The 20,329-nt window shown below is 38.8% G+C and overlaps 1 protein-coding gene across 2 annotated transcripts in view; it reads left to right on the top strand.

The window, feature by feature from the left end:
• The first annotated feature begins 791 nt into the window (after nt 1–791).
• The window catches only part of ACAP2 (ArfGAP with coiled-coil, ankyrin repeat and PH domains 2), a 139,918-nt gene continuing 120,380 nt past the window's right edge, over nt 792–20,329 (top strand). Inside the window, exon 1 of one of the 2 annotated variants that reach the window (XM_027582803.2) lies at nt 792–1,075. In XM_027582803.2, coding sequence (XP_027438604.1) covers nt 1,023–1,075 — 53 coding nt within the window. In that variant the 5' untranslated portion in view covers nt 792–1,022. The remainder of the gene's footprint in view (nt 1,076–20,329) is intronic. The other variant, XM_027582805.1, reaches the window with a different exon arrangement.

Here is a 20,329-nt window from a genome sequence, read left to right as displayed (position 1 = left end):
TGAGGAAGTGAGCCTGATTTTCAGAACCCTATGGTCTTTGAACTGGTGAAAGCTATTGAGAGGAAAGTATCAGTAAGGAGGAATGTCTTCTGCGGGTTTGAAAGCGTTTCCTCCACACCAAACGCCCTACTTCGCCTACCTGTCGGAATCCTGATCTTTCCAGGCTCGCCCCAAATACCAGCTCCTTCAGGAAGTAGTCTCTTAGTTAAATGAGAAGATACACGTGGGAGAGATTTCCAAGTTATTAAGAGATGAAGTCAGTAAAGTGAAAGAGGGATTTAATCATTAAAGCCACCCTTACTCCTCTCCCGACCTCAGTTTCTCTAAACGGAAAGTAAGCGGTGGGTTAGCTTATCTCTTCCTTTGATAGTTTCTACTCCCAACCTCTTCAGGTTTCTGCCAAAGCTGTAGGAGTCCTCAGACCTGCAGGCGGCGGCTCCTCCGCGTTGGCAGCCCAGCAGGGCGGGGCTGAGAAGCCCGAGAAGAGGCGGGGGCTCCGAGGGAAGCGCGGCGTTCAGCCACGTGACTTCCTTCCCAAGGAGCCTCAGCTGCTGGCCTCCCAGCAACCGGGAGCGTCCCGCCTAACGACTCCTGCGCATCCCGGTTGGCCCTCGGGGACGCTTGTGGCAAGCGGGCACCCACGGTCGCGCTGTTCATTGGCTCGAGCTACCGTCGCTCAGGTGTGTTGCCGGAGCGCCCGCAGGCGGTGCTGCCGGAAGCCCCTCCCATTGGCCGCCGGGTTCGTGGCTGGCTGGCTGAGGCTGTCACTCCCGGGCGGTTTCCCTGTGGCCGGCGCTCGGCTGGGGGCGGGAGGAAGAGGGGCCGGACTGGGGCCTGACGAGCCGCCGCTGCCGCCACCGTCCTCGCGGCTGCTATGACTAGCGGGCGAGGCGCCCTCCGCAGCTCCGCGCAGCGCTAGTCGCGGCCGTGCGCCCGCCGTCGCTCTCTGGATCCCCGGCGCAGCCGCTTCCGCGGCTCTCTCGGCTCTTCCAGCGCCGCCTTCGAGGCGAGGCGGAGGCAGGATGAAGATGACGGTGGATTTCGAAGAGTGTCTGAAGGACTCGCCCCGCTTCAGGTAACCCGCGAGGCCGCCGGGCTGCCATCACCCCGGAGCTGCCTCCCCCGGGGGTGGGGGCGCGAAAGCCGGCCCGCTGAGCGCGCCGAGGGCCCCGCAGTCCGCGTCTTCCGACGAGGCCAGCGGCCGTTGTCGCAGCTCCGGACCCGGCGAGGGCACTGCAGCCCCGACCGACCCTTGATGAGGGCTGAGGCTGGCCCGGGAGGGGGACGTCGCCTCCTCATCTCGCTTCCTCGTCCTCTGCCTGGGGAGGAGCGCCCCGGAGGCCGAGAGCACCCGTCCTCTTCGAGGAACCAGGGTGCAGCCGCGTCCCCGGAGAGTCGTGCCCTTTGCGGGCGTGCGCTCTCGTCCCCTTCCTCTGGCTGCTCCTTGCCCCTTCCTTCCGCTCCTTCTTCGTTTCCACTCCCGCCCCACCCCCTCTTTGAGGAGCTTGCAGGGCACCCTCTTGCAGTTCACTTAGTTCCTCTTTGCGCTTTTCCGCTCCCCTTACCCCGGGGACGAAGGAGTGGGGCGACCTGGGACTGCTGCTGCTTGCGTGTCCCCTGCCAGGGGGGCGCTCAGGGAGACGCTGGCCGTCGCTTTGCCCCCGGAGTCGCGGGTGGGAGTGCTTTGACCAACCGCGTTCTGTCGACCCTGGTCGGAGACTGTCTGCTTTTCTTTCCACTTGAGCTCTCCCCGCAGTTGAGAGGCACTGGGCTGAGGGGTGAGGACTAGGAGAAATAGTGCATTTCTGTTTTGAGAACGGAAGTAGGAGGGCCCTGAAGATTGCATGTATATTCCTCTTCCAGCAGCGTCGGCCCGGGAGGGCCCCGGATCACAGTCGGATGCTCCCAGTGGATCTGTCACATAAACTGACGTGGTGGCACTCGGATTCACAGGGGCTGGCCTCCCTCCCATGTGAGAGGCGGCAGTCCTGAGGTGTCCAGAGTACTTGCCCTTTACGTTTCGGGCATCTTGGGAAACTCTTGAATTGTTTTTGGAGAATAGTTTTGATAGGTTGTATTTTACGGTGCATGTATAGGGCTGTCCTTAGGCCTTAAAATAAGAGGCCTTACGACTTGCCTTAGATAATGACATTTCTTGAAAGCTTTCCCTGAGCATTGGTGTGTATTTGCCTGCCGATCTCTAGGCCAACCCTGAGTTTTAAATTCTTGCATCCTTCTCCTGGGAACTAACTGTTCTCATTCTTATCACTGATTTCCCATTCTCTTTTCACTGAAAAGCAAAGAAAAGAATTGTAAAACTGAGGAACTCCTAAGAGAAAATTTAAGAACTTTTTTTTTTTTGACTTGCTTTTTTTTGAGGAGGGTGTTAATTTTATTTGGAGCTTAGGGCTATTGCCTGTAAAAAGCTGCATCTGGTTTGATTGCTATTGTTGATACTAGTTTTTGAAAGTTTTATGCTCCGTGTGAATTAAAAGGACCCAAAGGGGACACACATGGATTGCCTAGGACAGCTTTGCAGGGTAGAGTCCAGACTGTGTGGCAAATGAAGTAATTTTTAAAGTGTACCTCAGAAAATTCTGCTTTTTGTGGATTTTTATTTATATGACTTGGCTATTTTTTTAATGAAGTAACAGCATTTTCCCTCTAGAGAATGTGGCTTTATACTCAATTTGTTTCACATTTTAAGTTGGATTTTTTTAAACAAGTTGAGAGAAGTGATATGGAAATACTTGTAGTCACTGGTGTTGTTCACAAACCATGTGATGTCTTTGTTTTTGAAATAAAGGAATCATTGAATATAAAATAAGAGGGAAAGATACTGATTAAGTTGTATGGAATATTATAGTGAACTTTGTTAAACTTGAATATAATATCTATTCTATTTTAATTCAATATTAGCGATTTTTCAAAGAGTTGCTTCCAGTATTCCAATTATTGTTGGCTGCAGATTGGGAAGAGAAATTGATTCAGAGAACTCCAATATCTAGTATACATTTTTGGAACTAGATTAGATTGGCAATAGTGGTTAGTATGCCAAGACATAAAGGTCTCATCGCTCACATTCCTAATTTTTCCAGTCTTTCTATAACCCCATTACTATGTAAGTTTGTATAGCATTTGAAAAGAATATTTTAGAATTCTTTTATCCATATGCTTTATGTGTAAGAGAAACTTGACTTTTAAGAGTATCTGCATGTTGTGAATGATATATTGAAACTTTAATAGTAGAATAGAAAATTTGTGAGGGGTGGGCTTATTGTTTTGTTTTTGGTTTTGCTTTTTAAAAAATCTTTTTTAAAAAAGATTTTATTTATTTGATGGGGCGCCTGGGTGGCTCAGTTGATTAAGCTTCTGCTTTCAGCTCAGGTCATGATCTCCGGGTCCTGGGATCAAGCCTGCTTCGGGCTCTCTGTTCAGCGGGGAGTCTGCTGCTCCCTCTCATTCCTCCTCTGCTCTCCCTCTCAAATAAATAAATAAAATCTTAAAAAAAAAAGATTATTTACTTGAGAGAGAGAGAGAAAATGAGCGGGGAGGGAGAGGGAGAAGCAGGCTCCCGGCTGAGCAAGGGCCAGCCCCTTCCCCCCAATTGGGGCTGGATCCCAGGACCCTAAGATCATGACCTGAGCCTAAGGCAGACACTTAACTGAGACACCCAGGTGCCCTGTTTTTGCTTTTTGATGGCAAGGCAGCTGCACTATTTATTCCTTGTAGTATTCTGATCTGTTGTGATGTTTTAAAACTAATTCTTTTATTTTTCCTTTGTAAATGAATCTTAATGGCATTTAAGTCTGCCATGGGGGCATAACTGCCTTGGGTGCTGTAGAATTGTTGCAGAAGGCAGATATTGCTGAAGAAAAATTTACCAGTGTTCAAGTTCTAAACATTAATTTTCCTGCTAAGTCGGTAAGGAAAATAGGGGGATTGGTTGAAATAGGGAGAGAAGGATGTTGCTATTGCAACATTGTCTTTAGTAATGTGAATAAAGCGGATGGTTACTTTTACATTCCAATGGACATTTTTTTGTTTGTTTTGTTTTTAGATTGGAAGGCACATTTCGTTGTGTAATTTTGTGTGACTAAAAATTACCTTTTTAGTTTTTTTAAAAACTAGTCTGAAGGTCAAAATCTTGTTCATCTAACAATCTACAAGAAAGTACACGTGTCTAAGCATACTTTTTTTCAAATTGGAATTTTCCATTTTGACCAACATTTGTTTGAAGAAGTTTGAATTTGTTTGGACTCTAAATGGTATATGTAGTTGCTCTTTAGAATTTTATAGAATTAGGGCGCCTGGGTGGCTCAGTTGGTTAAGCGACTGCCTTCAGCTCAGGTTATGATCCTGGAGTCCTGGGATTGAGTCCCACATCAGGCTCCCTGCTCAGCAGGGAGTCTGCTTCTCCCTCTGAACTTCCTCCCTCTTGTGCTCTCTATCTCTCATTCTCTCTCAAATAAATAAAATCTTAAAAAAAGAAAAATAAGGAATTTTATAGAATTAAACAAAAATTGTGCTTTTCCTTTATTTAAACATACTATGGTTCATGCAGGAAGTGAATATTAAAAAAAAGGTTGAATTTGCACTTTCTGAATTGTGAAACATTTTTGATCTAAGCAATGTTCTAATATAAAAATATTGGCATTAACAAGTCTTCAAAACTTTAGTCTTTACCTGATACACGTTTATGTTTTATCCTTAACAGTGTTTACTGTGTACCATTCTGAAGGTTTTTCATTTGTAGATTCTGTTTCAGATATGATCCTTGTTGGAGAACTTAGGAAGAAAATCTTAAAAAAGATATTTTGGGGAGAAAGGTTTTAATGGGTGAAAGATATGACATAAGATGTAGCTATTGATGTATATCTATACTGGTTATGTTTTGCTCTTAAACTGGGGCCGGTCCTGGCTGCTTTGCCACTTTACCTTCCATCTTTACATGGCAAACATAGTGGGTGAGGGATGTGGGGAAATGTGTTTTCATTTATTATAAAGTAGTTTTTATAATTATAAAAGTATTATTATAATTATAAAGTAGTTTTATCATGAACCAAGATACAGGAATCTTGCTATTCCTGATTGCAGCTTGTAATTCCTCATTAAATGTAATAATGTAATGTAATACCAACTTAAGTTGAAATAAGGAAGAAGCTTCTATAATGTGGCAGATTTCACACTAGATGCTTTTATAGCTATTCTCTCATTTAACATTAAAATATATTGTGAGGTAGGAATTATCTTCATTTTTAAAATTAAAAAAAATCCCAAACCCGATATTTTGAGAAGTTAAATTCATCTAAAAAATACATTTTATTTATTTGAGAGAGAGAGTAAGAGAGAGCGTGAGCGCGCGCACAAGGGGGGGACGGACGGTAAGGGGGGAGGAGGCAGAGGGAGAAGCAGAAGGTAGGCAGGGGGAAGAGGCAGAGGGAGAAGCAGACACCCTGCTGAGCAGGGAGCCTGGGGGTTCGGGGCTTGATCCCAGAGTTGTGGGATCTTGACCTGAGCCAAAGGCAGACACTTAACCTACCGAGCCACCCAGGCGCCCCTAAATTCACTTTTTTAATGGTGGACCTGGAAGTGAATTCACTTTTTAATGCTGTCTCTCAAGCCACAGCTTTAGTTGCAGTGATTAAATTTGCATTAAGTCTGTTTATGGTGTTTTTTTATTATACAGAAATTTAAAAACTGGTTTTTGTGTATTACCTAGAAAAGTCTCCCCTATTCCATTATTACTTATAGGGTATTTTTCTATCATTTCATACTAATTTTTAGTTTCATGTAATGTGACTGGATTTTAGTCTTGAGAATCTAATTTTGTTTTCTTTCTAATGGAAGTCACTTATCCTAACACCTTTTATTGAATAATCTCCCCCTTGATTTAATATTACATAGATATATACATATGTGGATATTTTTCTGGATTCTACTTTTTCACTAATGTATTTGTCTATTCATCAAATACCATTAATATTTTAGTTATAATACTTTTCATAATGAGTGTTTTGATATCTGATGGGACAAGTTTTCCCTTATTTTTTTTTTCAAAAAATATTTTGTCTTTGTAGTACTTTCTTCAGTTTCAGAAAAGGGCATGCCTTTTTAATGTATTTTGCCCTTATGTTTTTAAAACTTTTTCTTATATAAAATTTCAGTGATGATCCAACTATATGCTGTTTACAAGAAACATACTTTATTTTTGTTTTTTTAAACAATCATTTATTTTTAAGTAATCTCCACATCCAGTGTGGGGCTTGAACTCATACAGGAAACATGCTTTACATTCAAAGACACAAGTAGGTTGAAAGTAAAAGGATAAAAATGATAAATCATGTAAACAGTACCCAAAAGAGAGCTGGACTATACTAATATCAGCTGAAATAGACCTTAAGACAAAAATTACTAGAGATAAAGGACATTTTATAATGATAAAAAGGTCAATCCATCAGGAAGACATAACACCTACAAATATGCACTTAAGAGAGCCCCAAAATACATAAAGCAAAACTGACAGAATTGAAGGAAAAAGGAGACAGTTTAGTAATAAGAGTTGAAGACATAATACTTTCAATAATGGGTAGAACAACTAAGCAGAAGGTCAACAAGGAAATAGATGTGAACAATACTATAAACCAACAAGGGCACCTGGGTGGCTCAGGTCATGATCCCAGGGTCCTGAGATGGAGCCCCGTGTTGGGTTCCCTGCTCAGTGGGGAATCTGCTTCTCCCTCTCCCTCTGCCGCTCCCCCTGCTTGTGCTCTCTCTCTCAAAAAACAAAACAAACCCAACAAGATAATAATGGATACATAATAAATAATCGGTAATAGGTATAATCATAACAGATATAATCTATAGAACACGTCACACAACAGAAGTGATTCACATTCTTCTCAAGTGCATGTGAAACATTTTCCAGCATAGACTATGTTAGGCTATTAAACAAGCTTCAATAAATTTGAAAGTTTTGAAACCATACAAAATATGTTCTTGGACCATCATGAAATGAAATTAGAAATCAATAACAGAAGAAAAATCCAAAAAATTCACAATATGTGGAAATTAACACTCTGAAATAACCAGTGGATCCAAGAAGAAATCATAAGGGCAACTAGGAAATACTTTCTGACCAATGAAAACAAAATCACATACCAAAACTTACGGGATGCAGCTAAAGTAGTGCCTAGAGGGACATGTGTATCTTCAAACACCTGCGTTAAAATCCTCTCAAATCATGATCAAACCATCTATCTTAAGACACTAGAAAGAGGAACTAGCAAACTGATTGTAAAGCAGGAAGAGGGAGGAAATAAAAAAGACTAGAGCAGAAATAAAAAATAGAGAATGGGACAGTAGAAAAAGTCATGGAACCAAAGGTTTGTTTTTCAAAAAGATCAATAAAATTGACAAATCTTTAGCTAGACTGACCAAGAAAAAAAGAAGACTCAAATTACTGGATTCAGGAATGAAAGGGAGGACATTGGGATTGTCCTACAGAAATACAAAGGGTTATAGGAGAATACTGTGAATAATTACATGAGAATAAGCTAGATGAAATGGATCTATTCCTAGAAAGATGCAATCTATTGAAACCAACTCAAGAAGAAATAGAAAATCTGAATAGACCCCCCCGCAAAAAAAAAAAAAAAAAGACTAAATCAGAGAGTGAGACAAACCATAAGAGACCCTTAATCATAGGAAACAAACTGAGGGTTGCTGAAGGGGAGGAGGGTTAGGGGCTGGGGTAACTGGGTGTTGGACATTGAGGAGAGAACATGGTGTAATGAGCACTGGATGTTATATGAGACTGCTGAATCACTGAACTCTATCTCTGAAACTAATAATACACTATGTGTTAATTAATTGAATTTAAATTTAAAAAAATTTTAAAAGGAAAAAAAATATGTCATCAGGGGCCAGCCTCACATTGGCTGTCCAGATAAAAGATAGTTGTGATCTCTTCCAGACACCAGATTGCTACTTTTACTGCAGTCAGCCACAGGTGGCAAAAGTAAAAGGACAAATTGACACAAACCTAGTAATGCTACAGGAAAAAAAAATAAAAAAAAAAGAATGTGTGTTGGTGATAGTGGGTAATCAGCATATATGATGTTTCTATAGAGCAATCAAAATGCCATCATCACTGTTTGGGGATTAGGAGATATATTGAGTAACAAAATGGGTTTCACACACTGAAGAGGAGTATGAATTCTGCTTAAAGGAGAAAATACCAATTTCCACAATTATAATCCATTATTCTTGATAGCCTTTTCTCTAGTTAGAGGGGAACCTCTCTGTGACAATTCATCATGAAATCAGTAGTCTCTTTGTATTTTGAACAATTTTGGAAAAATAATAAAAGATTGGATTAAATAGCATTAAGGATCTGCTTAGTCTTGAAAAATATAACCTCATATAAAAGTGGATAGTTGGCTAATTTGAAAAAAAAAAAGAGATTGAATTAATGATCAAAAAGCTTCCCTTAGAGGGTGCCTGGGTGGCTCATTCCGTTCATATGCTCATCCTGCATATGACTCTTGGTCTTAGCTCAGGTCTTGATCTCGGGGTTATGGGTTTGGGTCTCATGTTGGGCTCCACACTGGGTGTGGAGCCTACTTAAAAAAAAAAAAGTTTCCCAAAGGAAAAACCTAGGGCAAGGTGGCTTTACCAATGATCTCTTCCAAATGTTTAAAGGTGAATAACAATAATCCTTTACAAATTTTTCCCTGAAATAGAAGAGGAGGTATCACTGAGTCATTCTGTGAGGCTAGTATTACCCTGCTACCAAAGCCAAAGATATCATAAGAAAACAACAGACTGATATCCCTTATAAATATACAAAAATCCTTAACAAAATATTAGCAGACCAAATATAGCAACATATAAAAAGGATTGTACATCATGCCCAAGTAGGATTTATCCAGGGATGCAAAAAATCAGTGAATGTAGAATAAAGTACAAAAACTGTATACTTGTCTTAATAGGCACAGAAAAAGCATTTGGCAATCCACCACACTTTCATGGTGAAAATATTCAATAAAGCAGGAATATGGTACTTTCTTAATGTGGTAAAGGATATCTATGAAACATTCCTAGCTAACATCATACTTAAGGGTGAAAGACTAAAAGTTTTTCCCTGTGACCATGAATAAAAGTCCACTCTCTCCACTTCTATTCCACAATGTAGTAGGGGTTATAACCGGAGTATTTGGCAGGAAAGAAAAATAAAAGGCATCCATATAAAAAAAAAAAAACTAGGAGTACAACTATCTCTACTTTTAGATTATATATATCTTGTATATAAAAGATCTTAAGGAATCCACCAAAATCAGTTGGAACTAATAAATTCAGCAAGCCAGCAGGATGTAAGGTCAGTGTACAAAAATCATTTGTATTTCTATGTACTAGCAAAGAAAATCATTCCATTGAACGGTGGCATTAAAAAAGAATAAAATACATAGGCATAAATTTAGCCAAAGAAGTACAAAACTGTACACTGAAAACTATATAATATCACTGAAAGAAAGACCTAAAATAATGGAAAGATATTCTATGTTCATGGATCAGAAGACTTAATATTGTTAAGATTACAATATTCCCCATATTCTATTCTCCTATAGACTAAAGGCAAACCCTATCAATTTCCAGCTAATTTCTTTGAAGACTGGCAAGCTGATCCTAAAATTCATATGAAAATACAAGTGGCTTAGAATAGCCAAAACAATCTGGAAAAAGAACAAATTTGGAGGGTTCACTTCCCATTTTAAAAACACTACAAAGCTATGTAATCAAGACAGTGTGGTATTGGCATTAAAGCAGGGTATGTGTAGATCAATGGAATAGAGAATCCAGAAACCTTTACATTTACGATAAACCAAGTTTTGACAAGGGTTCCAGTACAGTCAATGGAGAAAGAATAGCCTTTTTAACAAATGGTGCTGAAACAACTGGACACCCATGTGTAAAAGAATGATGTTAGACTCCTGTATCACATCCTATGCAAAAGTTAGGTCTAAATGGGTCATAGACCTAAATGTAAGATCAAAAACTATACAATTCTTAGAAGAAAACATAAGAGTAAATCTTTGTACCCAAAAGATTTACATGAATTACCTTGTATCCAAAAGATTTACCTTGAATTAGGCAATGATTTTTTAGGTACGATGCCTAAAGTACAAGCAACTGAAGAAAAAATTGGCAAATTGGATTTCATCAAAATTAAAACTTTTGTGCTTCAAAGGAATCAAGAATGTGAAACAGCCTACAGAATGATAGGAAATATTTGCAAATTATGTAAGGGATTTGTATCCAAAGAATATAAAGAACTCTACAACTCAACAATAAAAGAGCAATAACCCAGTTTAAAAACCGGCAAATGATTTGAATAAACATTTCTCCAAAGAAGATATGCAAATGGTCAATAAGCACATGAAAGCTGCTCAAGATCATTGTTCAGCATATATTCAGTAACCATCTTGGAATTCTGATTCCAAATCTTCTGGCTTCAAATTGGCTTTACCAGTACACTTTGAAGACTTGGGTTTTGGCTTTTTCTGGTCTAAGTGAGTTCCTATTCTTTTACCTTTCGGTTTCCAGAATTGTGTTGCTACTATTACTGCTTCTCTTCTCTGTGGATTAGTGCTTTAAAAATTTTTTTTTCTGTCATTTTAATTGGATTTTTGGAGAAAATGAAGGTAAAGGGGTATAGTTAACCTGCAGTGTTTAATTGGAAGCTTCTGGTGCTGTTGATAGGCAAAGCATAATTTATACTGCAGAACATTCTTTTAGGGCAGTGAATATGAACCAAGTATACAACCTCTGGAGTCAGATGACCTGTTTGACTTCTGTCTTTTTCACATATTGGTAGTGAAACCTTAGTGAAACCTTTGGGCAGATTTCTGAATTTTTCCTAGGCTCAATGAGTGAGAATAATACTACCTTTCACGGAAGTAGATAGGGAGCAACCTACTTAATAGTGCTAATTCCCTTTCCTCTTTCTCTTGTATCCTTGAAGAGGAATTTGGATGATTTAGTTAAAGATGCTGGCTTTCCCATGTGGAAGTAAACTAGTAGTTTAGAATGCATGAAGGATTAGGCATGTTACTTGTATATATGAAAATCATCTATGTTGTGGATAAAGAAAGAATATAAAAGATGGGCAAACTTCACTTCACTTTGTAGAAGGAGAGCAGGAAAGGTCTTAAAAAAGAGTCATTTATAGATTTTCTATTTAGAGTATTTAAGAAGGTAGAGTGAGCAAAAGAGGAGGAAAAAGACAAAACAAAACAAAAACCCAGAGGACACAATGCCTTAAAGATTTATATCTGAAATGATGTCAGAGCAAAGGATAAGTAAACTGAGAGGTCATGGAAGAAAACTTACGTGAGGAAATATATATGTTTATTTGGGATTACATGAAATCTCTTTCCTTTGAATTATATCTCTAGAAGAAGGATCTGGAAGTTAGATGAGAAGAAATGTGAGTTAAATGAGTATATTATTAACTATTCCAGTATATCATTATCTATTCCAGAGATGAAGAAATTCTCAAAGAATTGACTTGATTGTAATCTTGTAGTAATTTGTATCTTAAGTAAGTCAGGGGGCACCTGCCTGGCTCAGTCTGTGGAGCATGTGACTCTTGATCTCAGGGTTATAAGTTCGAGCCCCACATTGGGTGTAGAGATTACTTAGAAAAAAATTTAAATAAGTCAGGATTCTTTAATGAAATGTAGTCAGTTTTCCCTTTACAATTTTTATATTTTCTGTGATGCCCCAGACATACTCACATTTAAATATTAAAATTTTTACTGCTAAAGAAATACAGTGTAGTACTGAAGTGTAAAACATGGTAAAACAGTTTAATCCAAGGCAAGCAGTGGAGAGGGTCACTCAGATGATTAATATCAAGGATTTAATTTTGTATGTATTTTAGAGTCACTTTTAGACAAGATGTGTGCAAAGCGTGTGTGATTACTTTTTAAATTGACTTACGCAAAATTAAAGTTGATGGAACTAACCATTTTTTTGGGGGGGGGACTAACCATTTTAATTTTTGTAGTTCTAGCCTGAAGTATATTCATTTTGGTGATGCCTGGGTGGCTCAGTCAGTTGAGCGTCTGCCTTTGGCTCAGGTCATGATCCCAGGGTCCTGGAATTTAGTCCTGTGTCAGGCTCCTTGCTCAGTGGGGAGCCTGCTTCTCTGCCTGCCACTCCCTCTGCTTGTGCTCTTTCTCTCTGACAAATAGTCTTAAAAAAAATCTTAAAGAAATATGTTCATTTTTAAATAAATAAAACTTTTCTTGTTGATCTTTTTTTAAAAAAATGATTTTTAACTTGTTGCTATGTTGTTTTATTTGATTCCCAGTTTTCTGCTCATTGAGAGCTTTATAGTAAGTTAAAAATCCATCTCTTTAGATTTTTTCCCCCCTTTGGATTTTTAAGTCAATATATTTCACTAACAATAATAAAGAGACTAGGTTTTATTGGTTATTGTCAGGTAATTGTTTTGTATGGATAAAAACAAGATACTTCCTAGCACATTTATCATTTAATTTTAAGACATCCTTTGGTATTTCTTTTAGTGTTTATCTACTGGCTAAGAGCCATCTCAGTTTTTGTCTGAAAATACCTTTGTTTTTCTTTGATGTTGGAAGGCTATTTTCCCAAAGCATGGAGTAGTAGGTTGGCTTTTTTTCTTTTTCTTTTTAAAGATTTTATTTTATTTTTTGAGAGAGACAGTGAGGGAGGGAACACAAGCAGGGGGAGTGGGAGAGGGAGAAGCAGGCTTCTGCTGAGCAGGGAGCCTGACGCGGGGCTCGATCCCAGGACGCTGGGATCATGACCTGAGCCAAAGGCAGATGCTTAACGATTGAGCCACCCAGGCCCCTTTTTTTCTTTTTTTAAAGCACAGTGTCATTTCATTGTCTTTTATTTGTTTTTTTTTTTTTTTGTCTTTATCATTTGTTACAAGTTTTATTAGTGTTATTGTTCTTTTGCGGATAATGTATCTTTTCTCTCTCTTTTTTTTAATTGGAGAGGGGGAGAGAGAGAGAAAGGAAGGGTAGGGGCAGAAGGAAAGGGAGAAAGAGAATCTCAAGCAGGCTCCACACCCAATGCAGAGCCCAACGTGGGACTTGATCTCATGACCCAAGCTGAAATCAAGAGTCAGATGGTTAACCGACTGAGCCACGCAGGCATACCTCCTCCGCTTTTTTAAAGATTTTTTTCTTTGGACTGGTTTTTGGCAGTTTTACTATTACATGTGTAGGTGTGGTTTCTTTTTTGTTCTTCCTGCTTGGGGCTTGTAGAGTTTCAATAGATGGGGTTTGTAGGGCATGTCTTTCATCAGTTTGTAAAATTCCTGGCTTTTATCTCTTTGAATATTGCCTGCTTCTGCTTTGCTTTTTTCTCTCCTTATGGCACTCAGTTACACATATGTTAGAGTCTTTTGTTGTGTCTACATGTCTCTCACATTCTTTTCTGAAATGATAAGCTTCACAGAAAAGTAGAATATTATCTATTGATCTATATTCCTGTTTATTAAGCTCATCTTCTGAGTATAATCTCCTGTGAAACCTATCTCTGGAGTTCTCCAGTTATGTTTTTCACTTTTGGAAATTTTATTTGGTTTTGTTTTTTATAGATTCTTCTTCTTTGGTGAAAATTACCACCTTTGTATTTGTTTCTTGCATATTTTTCTCTAGTTTCATGAACATATTACCACTTTTGAGTCCCTATTTAATGAAACCTTATTTAGATTATCTGTGTGTCTATTTCTATTTGTCTCTTATTCATTTGTTCTCCTCCTCTTCCTTCTTCCTTCTCCTCCTACTCTTCTTAACTACTTTTAGCGTGCCAGCATTTTTTATTTAATGCTATACACTATATATGAAAAGTTATAGATGCTCTGGGTAATGTGATGTTATCTTTCTCTCAAGAGGATTCACTCTTTCCTTTGGTAGATAGAGTTGTGGATGATCATCTTAGTCCAATCATAGAATAAGCTTGATTGGTTTCCTATTGCTGCTATAACAAATTATCCCAAACATAGTGGGCTAAAACAACACAAATTCATTATCTTATAGTTTGTTTCAACACAGGTCTCAGTTGGCTGAAATCAAGAGTTTGGCAGGACTGCATTCCTTTCTAGAAAGTCTAGAAGAGAATATTTTTTTTACTTTTTCCAGTATCAAGAGGCTGCCCACATTACTTAGCTCATGATACCCTTCTATCTTCAGAGCCAGCAATTACTGGGACACTCTCTGTTCTGCCTCTGTCTTTCACTTATAAAGACCCTCGTGGTATTGTTGGCCTACTTAGATATTTCCAGCATAATCTCCCCATCCCAAGTTAGATGATTATCAACCTTAATTCTGTGTGCTGCCTGAATTCACTTTTTTAGTGTAACCTAATGTATTTATAGGTTCAGGGGATTAGGATATTGACATCCTTAGGGGGCCATTATTCCATCTCCCACAGTTCCTCCCTCTGGCTCCCAGAATATATTCTGTCCTACATGCAGAATATATTCACCCCATCCCAGCATCCCCAAAAGTCTCAACCCCTGTTGCGATTTATATCACCTTCTTATAATCATATTGCAAATTTATGGTAGTTTTGCTATTTTTTTTAGTGGTATGTTGTAAATTTTCTATATTGTTAGGAAGATTTTATGATTTAAAAAAAATGGTTGTATCATGTTTCATCAGGATGTTATAACATAACATTTATTGCTTATACCTGTTTTGGATGTGTTGATCCCCTACTTTTCTGGATTATAGATAATATGACAGCTAATCTCATGTTACTTACTTTTTTGAAGAGTGTGGGGAAATTGTCTTGTAGAATATCCCACATTTTGAGTTTTTCTGATTGTTTACTCTAGGTAAATTCCGTTTAAACAGTTTTGGCAAGAATACTCGCAGGTGGTGGGTAATGTATTATTTGCATCAGGAGGCCGGTGATGTTTGGTTGTCTTCTTGTTGGCATTGCTAATTTGGGTAACTGGTGCCAGGGGCGGGGGACCAGAGAGAGCAGGATGACTGTAGATCAAGGGGCTTGAGGTGGGAAAGAGCTTGATTTTCAAGGAGCAAAAAGGCCAGTGGGGTTGGAGCAGAGTGGCAGGGGACATAGTGGTAGGAGGTAAGTTCAGAGAGATAGCAGGGACCAGATCAGGTTAGGCCTTGTAAGTCATCCATAGAAAGAAGTTCGGATTTTATGATTAGTGCAATAGGAAGGTATTAGAAAGCTTTTAGCAGTGGTGAGCAATTTATAAGGCTTACAGTTTAAAAATATCTTGACTTCTATTTGGAAAATGAGTTGTAGAGGGGCAAAAATGAATATAGAGAGACCGGTTAAGGAAGCCATTACAGGACACTAGTTATCAGGCTAGGCCAGGCAAGAGATGATTGGTAGAGAATGGATAATTTTTAGGATAGAATCGATAAGAAATGCCGTTGAATTGTTTGTAGGGAATGCAAAGAATAAAAATAACATTTTTGGCTTGAGCAACTGGGTGGATGGAGGTATTGCTTACTGATAAGGGGAAGGCAAGGGAAGAACAGGTTTTGGATAAAAAAACAAAAATCAGGAATTTAATTTTTGTACTTGTTGAGTTTGAGATAGACACCCAAGTGGAGCTGTTAGGTAGAATTGGCACCTCTGTGTAGCCTTTTGTAATTTTACTTTACAAACTGATACAGTCACATCTCACACTCCTTTTTAGACTGTATGTAAACTCTCTGGTCATAGAGCCTACTAGTGTCATTGTATCCTTTCACTCAGCACACTTCTTTGCACACAGTAGTTAGGCTACAGACTTTTATTGCCAAAAATTAGTTTCATAAAATAGTCATAGATTCTTCATTTTCACATAGCATACTCTAATTTTTATTTTAGGACTTTTTCTGTTATTGTACTACTGATGAATTGCAAAACTATGAGTAATATATGAATTGTTTAAATTTTCTTTTCCAGTGTAGTGATTAAGTGAAACCAAAATCTTTAGGTTCTCGTGGGTAGTTGTCATAGTTCTCAAGAGACTGACTAGTCTCTTTCTAGTCTACTGACATATTTATATGGGAGGTTTCTAGGGAGATATTATATTTAATTTAACAGACTGAACTATTCAGAGAATTAAGGCTTGTTGCACTTGTATAGAAAATTTAATAAGTGTCATATCCTGTCATATTGATAAACTCTTAATTTTTCAATTGATTGTCTACTTATAAAATCTAAGTCTTTTTGAAATTGTTGTCCCTGGATCACATGAATCAGAATGAGATATTTGAAAAAAAAAGTAACTAAAGCTCCTTAAAAGCTGTAAAAAACTATAAAAGAGTTGTTCTTAAGATGCTTATAGCAGTTGAGAAATACTGGAGTAAGTGTGTTTTTCTAAGATAGCTTTTGAAGTGCATGCTTATTTGGAGATAAATTAACTTAAAATTTTTATCAGTGGTTACTTTATGTTTTTTAAAGATTTATTTAAAAAAAGATTTATTTACTTTTGGGGCATCTGGGTGGCTCAGTCGTTAAGCATCTGCCTTTGGCTTGGGTCATGATCCCAGGGTCCTGGGATCGAGCCCTCCATCGGGCTCCCTGCTCAGCAGGAAACCTGCTTCTCCCTCTCCCACTCCCCCTGCTTGTGTTCCCTCTCTCACCGTGTCTCTCTCTGTCAAATAAATAAATAAAATCTTAAAAAAAAAGATTTATTTACTTTAGAGTGTGGGCTGGGCAGAGGGAGAGGGAGCAAGAGAATCTCAAGCAGACTCCCCGTTGAGTGAGGAGCCTGATGTGGGGCTTGATCCCACAATGAGGAGATCATGACCTGAGCTGAAACCTAGAGTCAGACGCTCAACCAACTAAGCGATCCAGGCACCCCTCAAAAGTTACTTTAAATCGAGTTCTAGTTTATCTGTTCTTCTGTAACAAATCAATCTAAAACTTAGTTACTTGAAACAATTATTTAAAAAAATAAAACAACCATTTTATTTTGCTCAAGGTTTGTAGGTCAGGAGTTTGGAACGGTTTTGCCTGGATGGTTCATCTGTGATCATGTTCTGAAAGCTGGGTTGCTGAGGCTGTTAGATCCACTTTCACATCTGATGCTCTGTTCTTCTTGGTCTTTCTGTCTTCTCTTCACATGACATTTCATCCTTCAGAGATTTTCCTTGTGGTCAGGCTTCTCACAGCATGTTAGTATTAGGGTAATTACACTTACATGGCCACTCATTTTTTGTTTGTTTACTTTTTTTAGTAATCTCTACACCCAGTGTGGGGCTGGAACTCACAGCCTTGAGATCAAGAGTAGCATGCCTTTCCTACTAACCCAGGCAGGTGCCCCTTGGCAGCTTATTTTTAAAAGATAGGAAGTTGAAGCTAGCAGGCCAGTTAAAGGCTAAGTTTGGAAGAGACAGATCATTTCTGTCATGTTCTTTTAGAGTAGTCACAGGGGTCACCCGGATGCAAGGGAGTAGAGAAATAGACTTTATATCTTGCTGGGGGAATGGCAAGGTCATGTTGCAGATGACCCAGTGTGGCCATCTTTGGAAAATACAGTCTGCTGCACATTGTGTCCGAAAGTGTCTTGGAAATCATTATGAGGAAAATTAAGATGCAATGAGATATATGTAGAGCTAAAGCAAGCAGGTTTTTCTGTTGGACTTCAATTTTAAGAGTTCCCACTACTGGGAAAGTTTAGGGAAACAGTCCTCATACTGTTGGAAAGAGTGTCGTTTGGTAGAGCTTTTTCTCAAAGGACAAAGTAGTAAAATATCTCAGAACTTAAGAATACATACTTTGCTTCAGAGTTTTTATATCTAGGAATTTCTTCTCAGGAATAATAAGAAAAATGTGCAAAATTATATGAACAAGGATATTTATCAGATTGTTTATATATAGAGAAGATTGTGCAAGTAGAATGTTTGCATCCCCACTAACAGTGCACAAGGGTTCCTTTCTCTTCCACATTCTCACCAACGCTTGTTTCTTGTGTTTTTGATTTTAGCCATTCTGACAGGTGTGAGGTGATATCTCCTTGTGGTTTTGATTTGCATTTCCCTGATAATGAGTGATATTGAGCATCTTTTCATGTGTCTGTTGGTCTTCTGTATGTCTTCTTTGGAGAAATGTCTGTTCATGTCTTCTACCCATTTTTAATTGGATTATTTGGGTTTTTTGATGTTGAGTTGTATAAGTTCTTTATATATTTGGGATACTAACCCTTTTTTGGCTATGTTATTTGAAAATATCTTCTCCCATTCTGTAGGTTATCTTTTAATTTTGTTGGTTGTTTCCTTTTCTGTGCAGAAGCTTTTTACATTGATGTAGTCCCAATAGTTTATTTTTGCTTGTGTTTCCCTTGCTTCAGGAGACATGTCTAGAAAAATGCTGCTATGGCCAATATCAGAGAAGTTACTGCCTGTGCTGTCCTCTAGGATTTTTATGGTTTCAGGTGTCACATTTAGGTCCTTACTCCACTCTGAGTTTATTTTTGTGTGTGCTATAAGAAAGTGGTCCAGTTTCATTCTTTTGCATGTAGCTGTTCAATTTTCCCAGCACCATTTGTTGAGGAGACCGTCTTTTTTTTTTTTTTTTTTAAGATTTTATCTATTTATCCGACAGAGAGAGAGACAGCTAGAGAGCGAACACAAGCAAGGGGAGTGGGAGAGGGAGAAGCAGGCCTCCCGCGGAGCAGGGAGCCCAATGTGGGGCTCGATCCCAGGACCCTGGGATCATGACCTGAGCCGAAGGCAGACGCTTAACGACTGAGCCACCCAGGTGCCCCCCGTCTTTTTTCCCATTGCATCTTCTTGCTTCCTTTGTCAAAGATTAATTGACTGTATACTTGTGGGTTTACTTCTGGGATTTCTATTCTGTTCCATTGATCTATATGTCTATTTTTGTGCCAATACCATGCTGTTTTATTATAGCTTTGTAATATAACTTGAAATCTGGGACTGTGATACCTCCAGTTTTGTTTTTCTTTTTCAAGATTGTTTTGGCTATTTGAGGTCTTTTGTGTTTCCATACAAATTTTAGGATTGTTCGTTTTAATTGTGTGAAGAATGCTCTTGGTACTTTGATAGAGATTCCATGGAATCTATAGATTGCTTGGGGTGGTATGGATATTTTAACAATACTTGTTCTCTTTTAATCCATGAGCATGGAATATCTTTCCATTTGTTTGTGCCGTCTTTAATTCATCAATGTCTGTTATAGTTTTCAGAGTTCAAGTCTTTCACCTCTTTGTTTAAGTTTATTCTTAGGTATTTTATGATTTTTGGTGCAGTTGTTCATGGGATTATTTTCTTAATTTCTGCTGCTTCATTGTTAGTGTATAGAAATGGAACTAATTTCTGTACATTGATTTTTGTGTCCTGCAACCTTACTGAATTCATTTATTCTCGTGGTTTTTTGGTGGTGGTTAGGTTTTTCTATATACAGTATCATGTCATCTGCACATAGTGAAAATTTTACTTCTTCCTTACCAAATTGGATGTCTTTTCTTTCTTTTTTTTTTTAAGAGAGAGAACAAGAGAGCAAGTGGGGGAGGAGCAGAAGGAGAGGGAGAGAGAGAATCTTAAGCAGGCTCCACCCCGCCCCCCCCCCAGTTTGGGGCTCAGTCTCATGCTCTGGGTTCATTACCTGAGCCAGAATCAGGAGTCAGACACTCAACCGACTGAGCTACCCAGTTATCCTTATTTCTTGTCTGATTGCTGTGGCTAGGACTTCCAGTACTATGTTGAATAAAAGTGGTGAGAGTGGACATCCTTGTCTTCCTGATCTTGGGGGAAACACTGTCAGTTTTTCCCTATTGAGTATGATGTTAGTTATGGGTTTGTTATATATGAGCTTTATTATGTTGAGATATGTTCCCTCTAAACCTACTTTGTTGAGGGTTTTTATCATGAATAGATATTGTATTTTGTCAAATGCTTTTTCTGCATCTATTGAAATGATCATGTGGTTATTATTTTTCTTATTGATGTGATATATCATGTTGATTGATCTGTGAATATCAAACACCCCCACAGCTTTTTATTTAAGAATTATTCAAACTTGGGACGCTTGGGTGGCTCAGTCATTAAGCGTCTGTTGAGGTCATGATCCTGGGGTCCTGAGATCGAGCTCTGCATTGGGCTTCCTGCTCAGTGGAAAGCCTGCTTCTCCCTCTCTCACTCCCCGTTGCTTGTGTTCCCTCTCTCGCTGTCTTTCTCTCTCTGTCAAATACATAAATAAATAAAATCTTTAAAAAAAAAGTAAAAATTACTCAAACTTAAGAGTTGAAAGGATCATATAGTGAACATCAATCTAACCT

The sequence above is a fragment of the Zalophus californianus genome, chromosome 1 (genome assembly GCF_009762305.2).
Source record: "Zalophus californianus isolate mZalCal1 chromosome 1, mZalCal1.pri.v2, whole genome shotgun sequence".
Classification (NCBI taxonomy): domain Eukaryota; kingdom Metazoa; phylum Chordata; class Mammalia; order Carnivora; family Otariidae; genus Zalophus; species Zalophus californianus.
The sequence above is the reverse complement of the archived record's forward strand: the minus strand, read 5'-3'. Positions and strand labels throughout refer to the sequence as shown.